The 5,000-nt window shown below is 46.7% G+C and overlaps 1 protein-coding gene across 2 annotated transcripts in view; it reads left to right on the top strand.

Moving 5' to 3' along the window:
- Nucleotides 1–5,000, top strand: part of lama5 (laminin, alpha 5) — a 194,445-nt gene that overhangs the window by 63,684 nt on the left and 125,761 nt on the right. For both annotated transcript variants that reach the window (XM_045209507.1, XM_045209506.1), the window contains exon 3: nucleotides 1,565–1,682. In XM_045209507.1, the coding sequence (XP_045065442.1) occupies nucleotides 1,565–1,682 (118 nt within the window). The remainder of the gene's footprint in view (nucleotides 1–1,564; nucleotides 1,683–5,000) is intronic.

Below are 5,000 nucleotides of genomic sequence, written 5' to 3'. Positions count from 1 at the left end.
CAAGTAGTAAAATTAGATTTTTTAAAAATAAACAGATTTAAAAAACACCTTAAGGAACAGCGGGGACTGTGAAGCAACACAAACATAGACACAGACACATGCACAAACACACACGATAACATACACACTATACACACACATACACATGGACTTTGTACTGTAGATATGTGGTAGTGGTGGAGTAGGGGCCTGAGGGCATGAACTGCCTTAATTTTGCTGGACCCCAGGAAGAGTAGCTGCTACCTAATGGGAATCCATAATAAATACAAATACAAATACACATGCACAGGCATGCGCACACACGCACAAACAAGCACGCACACACACACACATGCACACACACATTCACTCAACACAGCTCACTGACTGACTAACTAGAAACTCAAAACTGGATGAGGTCACTTCCTCTTCCAGACAGGAAGTTGTTCTAACCCGGAAAAATAGCTTATCCAACACCCTATTACCAAAGATGGTTTAGTATGAAATCCCCGGTAACGCTTGTAGGCGATGTCATGGCGACGTTGGCTAGCTAAGCTCAATATGCGCAGAAACACGTCATCGGATCTAACGGTCGCGTCAGAAACACGTCATCGGATCTAACGGTCGCGTCAGAAACACGTCATCGGATCTAACGGTCGCGTCAGAAACACGTCATCGGATCTAACGGTCGCGTCATGCCAAACTGTGCTTGTGCAGGACGTCAAACCAACGGCACTCCTTCGATATAAAGTTGTTTTTGACGAAAATTAAAATGTGTCAGTTTGTCACGAGGACCAATCTAGGTTGTGCCTTTAGAAATCGAGAAGATTAACAACTAATTAAGAATTTTTGTGTGGCTGGGTGGGTGGGTGGGTGTGTGGCTGGATGTGTGGGTGGGTGGGTGGATGTGTGGGTGGATGGATGTGTGGCTGGGTGGGTGGGTGGGTGGATGGATGTGTGGCTGGATGGGTGGATGGATGGGTGGCTGGATGGGTGGATGGATGGGTGGCTGGATGGATGGATGGGTGGATGGATGGATGGATGGATGGATGGATGGATGGATGGGTGGATGGATGGGTGGATGGATGGGTGGCTGGATGGGTGGCTGGGTGGGTGGGTGGGTGGATGGATGGGTGGCTGGATGGGTGGATGGATGGGTGGCTGGATGGGTGGATGGATGGGTGGCTGGGTGGGTGGCTGGATGGGTGGATGGATGGATGGATGGATGGATGGATGGATGGATGGATGGATGGATGGGTGGCTGGATGGGTGGATGGATGGGTGGCTGGATGGGTGGTTGGGTGGTTGGATGGATGGGTGGCTGGATGTGTGGGTGGGGGGTGGGGGGCTGGCTGGGTGGGGGCTGACTGGGTTGCTGGGTGGATGGGGGGAAGGGGGCTGGCTGGGTGGCTAGGTGGGGGGCTGGCTAGGTGGGGGGCTGGCTGGTTGGGGGCTGGCTTGGTGGGGGCTGGCTGGGGGGCTAGCCGTCTAAGTGACGGAGAAAGAACAAATAACTATTTAACAGGTTTCAATGTGTTGAACGTATTTTAACAGCAGATTTGTCCCTCTTCTTTCTCCATGGCAGCTCTTCCATGTGGCCTATGTCCTGATCAAGTTTGCCAACTCTCCTCGACCAGACCTGTGGGTTCTAGAACGCTCCACCGACTTCGGAGAGACCTACCAACCATGGCAGTTCTTCGCTTGTGAGTAGGGCTGGGAATTGCCAGGGACCTCACGATTCTATATGTATTGCGATTCAATACTGCGATTTTATTGCGATCGTGATGTTCCAAACATATTGCTCACTACATGTCTGCTGCAGAGAGACGACAGAGAGCATGAGAACATTTGTTTTGATCGGTCACGGGGTGCCAGTATGAAAAATGTATACACTCACTAACTGTAAGTCGCTCTGGATAAGAGCGTCTGCTAAATGACTAAAAATGTAAATGTAAATGTTAATATCGTCCAAGAATAATATTGCGATTTCCCTACCTGTTCTTATGAGTAGAACTTTATTATATAAATTGCACTTTCGGTTCCTGAACATTGAGAAGAGAAGAGAAGGCTCAGGAATAGGATTAGGTTTGTGTGTTTGTGTGTTTGTGTGCGCAAGTGTGTGTTTGTGTTTGTCCATGTGTCTGGGGGTCTGGAAGTAAAATTCCTGTGTTTGTTTTTCCCCTTGTGTGTTTGGTTGTGTGTGATTGGTTGTGTGTGATTGGTTGTGTGTGATTGGTTGTGTGTGATTCTAAGGGTTATTCCAAGGTTCCCGGGGTTTGGTTTGGAATAACCCTGAGGGCAGGGGGGTGGGCGGGCTCTCACAGAGCTGCTTCCACCTGACTGGCGGCACCAGCTGTCAATCAATAGGTGGGAGACGGGAACACTCCGAGCATTGTTGCCAGCACACCTCACCGGTACAGCCTCTATCTCAGACGAGACAGACAGGAGAGGAGAGGGGCCCTTTAGAGAGGACATTTTACATGACTTTACTATTGTCCATTGTAGGGAAAATTGGACACGTTACAAGCCGTTAGTAGTCTGAGAGAAGAGGAACCCTGGGCCTCTCGCCTTAGACTAACAGTATTGTCTGTACAAGAGAGAACGGGTTGTTTGGATCCTAGATGCCGATTGGTTGATATGCGGGACATATTATGGGACAACAACTCCTGCAAAATACCATGACGGGTTAAGGTCATAATTCCACTGTCCCGCAGCCCAGGCAGGAAAATTATGAACTTAATTTCCCCTCGCGAAAAAGCGTCTACACATGTTTTCCCTAAACTACTATTTGGTTTGCAACAGTTGGAGGTTGTATTAAACTTCCTGTCTGCCTCTACAACAGTTGGAGGTTGTATTAAACTTCCTGTCTGCCTCTACAACAGTTGGAGGTTGTATTAAACTTCCTGTCTGCCTCTACAACAGTTGGAGGTTGTATTAAACTTCCTGTCTGCCTCTACAACAGTTGGAGGTTGTATTAAACTTCCTGTCTGCCTCTACAACAGTTGGAGGTTGTATTAAACTTCCTGTCTGCCTCTACAACAGTTGGAGGTTGTATTAAACTTCCTGTCTGCCTCTACAACAGTTGGAGGTTGTATTAAACTTCCTGTCTGCCTCTACAACCTGTGCAACAATGTATCATTTTACAAATGCGATCTCTCCTGTGCCAGTAGGCTAGCTAGCCCAAGAACGAATGTGAAACGAATAATTCACCATGGAAACCGTAAACACTCAAAATTCCATTCATTCATTAACCAGCGCAGTGCGGCCTATGTAGACCTATAGGATATTTATTAAATCATTATTTTTTGAAGTTCTTGTCTCTCATCATCATTGAACGACTGGATCAAAACCTGAGAAAATAACTAACGACCAGCTCGCTTCGGTAGCAACTTCACAATGCAAAAACAACGAATTTACTCGTTAAAATATATACAGTACCAGTCAAAAGTTTGGACACACCTACTCATTCCAGGGATTTTCTTTATTTTTTATAATTTTTTTTACATTGTAGAATAATAGTGAAGACATCAAAACTATGAAATAACACATATGGAATCATGTGGTAACTTCTTCAAAGTAGCCACCCTTTACCTTATTATCTAATTGAAATTGAATTGAAATTGAGAGAGCGAGAGAGAGCGAGAGAGAGCGAGAGAGAGCGAGAGAGAGAGAGAGAGAGAGAGAGAGAGAGAGAGAGAGAGAGAGAGAGAGAGAGAGAGAGAGAGAGAGAGAGAGAGAGAGAGAGAGAGAGAGAGAGAGAGAGAGAGAGAGAGAGAGAGAGAGAGAGAGAGAGAGAGAGAGAGAGAGAGAGAGAGAGAGAGAGAGAGAGAGAGAGAGAGAGAGAGAGTAGAGAAAGCTGATTACCACCAGATCAAATTGCATCCTATAGAAGACTAATGATGCCAGTTTAATATAAAGCTAGTAGCTAACAAGCTACTGTCACACCTTGGGGCTGATCTGAAGAGCAATGAGAAGTTAAACTATAGTGTTTTGATCAACTGGCTTTGAACTCAGGTCATCTGAGCATCACCAGACTGTTAGCCTGTCGAGCTAAAGCCTAGAGAGACTCACTGCCCCATTCTGACCTTCAGGGTGAAGAAACGTTGGTGTTTTACCCAATAGATTACTGGGAGTTTATACATATAATACAAAAGAGCAACATGTGAGGAAAGACAGCGTCGCTACATCCTGCCTGTTGCCCGTTGCAGACCAACTCAATTTCACAGAGACACACAGAGACGCAGAAGGCTGGAATGACTACAGGCCACATCTCACCCACAGTCACACATTCCTGAATACTTCAGAGTTATTCCACTTCTGTCCATGAAAAAGAGAAGAGGGTCAGTATCCGAAAGAACTGAGAGAATAAGAGAAAGATAGATAAATGTTTTACTATCCTGAGGCCTCTGCCTGAGCCCTCTGCTTGAGCCCATACTCTGCCTCAGAGAGAGGAGTTTACAGCTGCTGGTAAAAACTTTATTGGTCCCTGTCTGACACTCATGTGGTCCGCTACGACTTTTTACAACTGTGGCTGCAGCCCGGCTCTTCTTCCTCCGACTGGTCACACACACTCAGGCAGGCACACAACACACACACAACACACACACACACACACACACACACAACACACACACACACAACACACACACAGAGCGAGAGAGTGTGGATGTGAAGCGCTGAAAAACGACAAAGATGACATCAGAGTTTTCTTTCTCCTGAAGTTAGGATTGGGGTTAGGATTGGAGTTAGGATTGGGGTTAGGATTGGGGTTAGGATTGGGGTTAGGATTGGGGTTAGGATTGGGGTTAGGTTTGGGGTTAGGGTTGGGGTTAGGGTTAGGATTGGGGTTAGGGTTGGAGTTAGGGTTGGTGTTAGGGTTAGGATTGGGGTTGGGGTAAGAGTTGGGGTTAGGATTGGGGTTAGGGTTAGGGTTAGGATTGGGGTTAGGGTTAGGATTAGGATTGGGGTTAGGGTTAGGATTAGGATTGGGGTTAGGGTTAGGATTGGGGTTAGGATTGGGG

This window comes from Coregonus clupeaformis, chromosome 30 (genome assembly GCF_020615455.1).
Source record: "Coregonus clupeaformis isolate EN_2021a chromosome 30, ASM2061545v1, whole genome shotgun sequence".
NCBI classification, from domain to species: domain Eukaryota; kingdom Metazoa; phylum Chordata; class Actinopteri; order Salmoniformes; family Salmonidae; genus Coregonus; species Coregonus clupeaformis.
The sequence above is the reverse complement of the archived record's forward strand: the minus strand, read 5'-3'. Positions and strand labels throughout refer to the sequence as shown.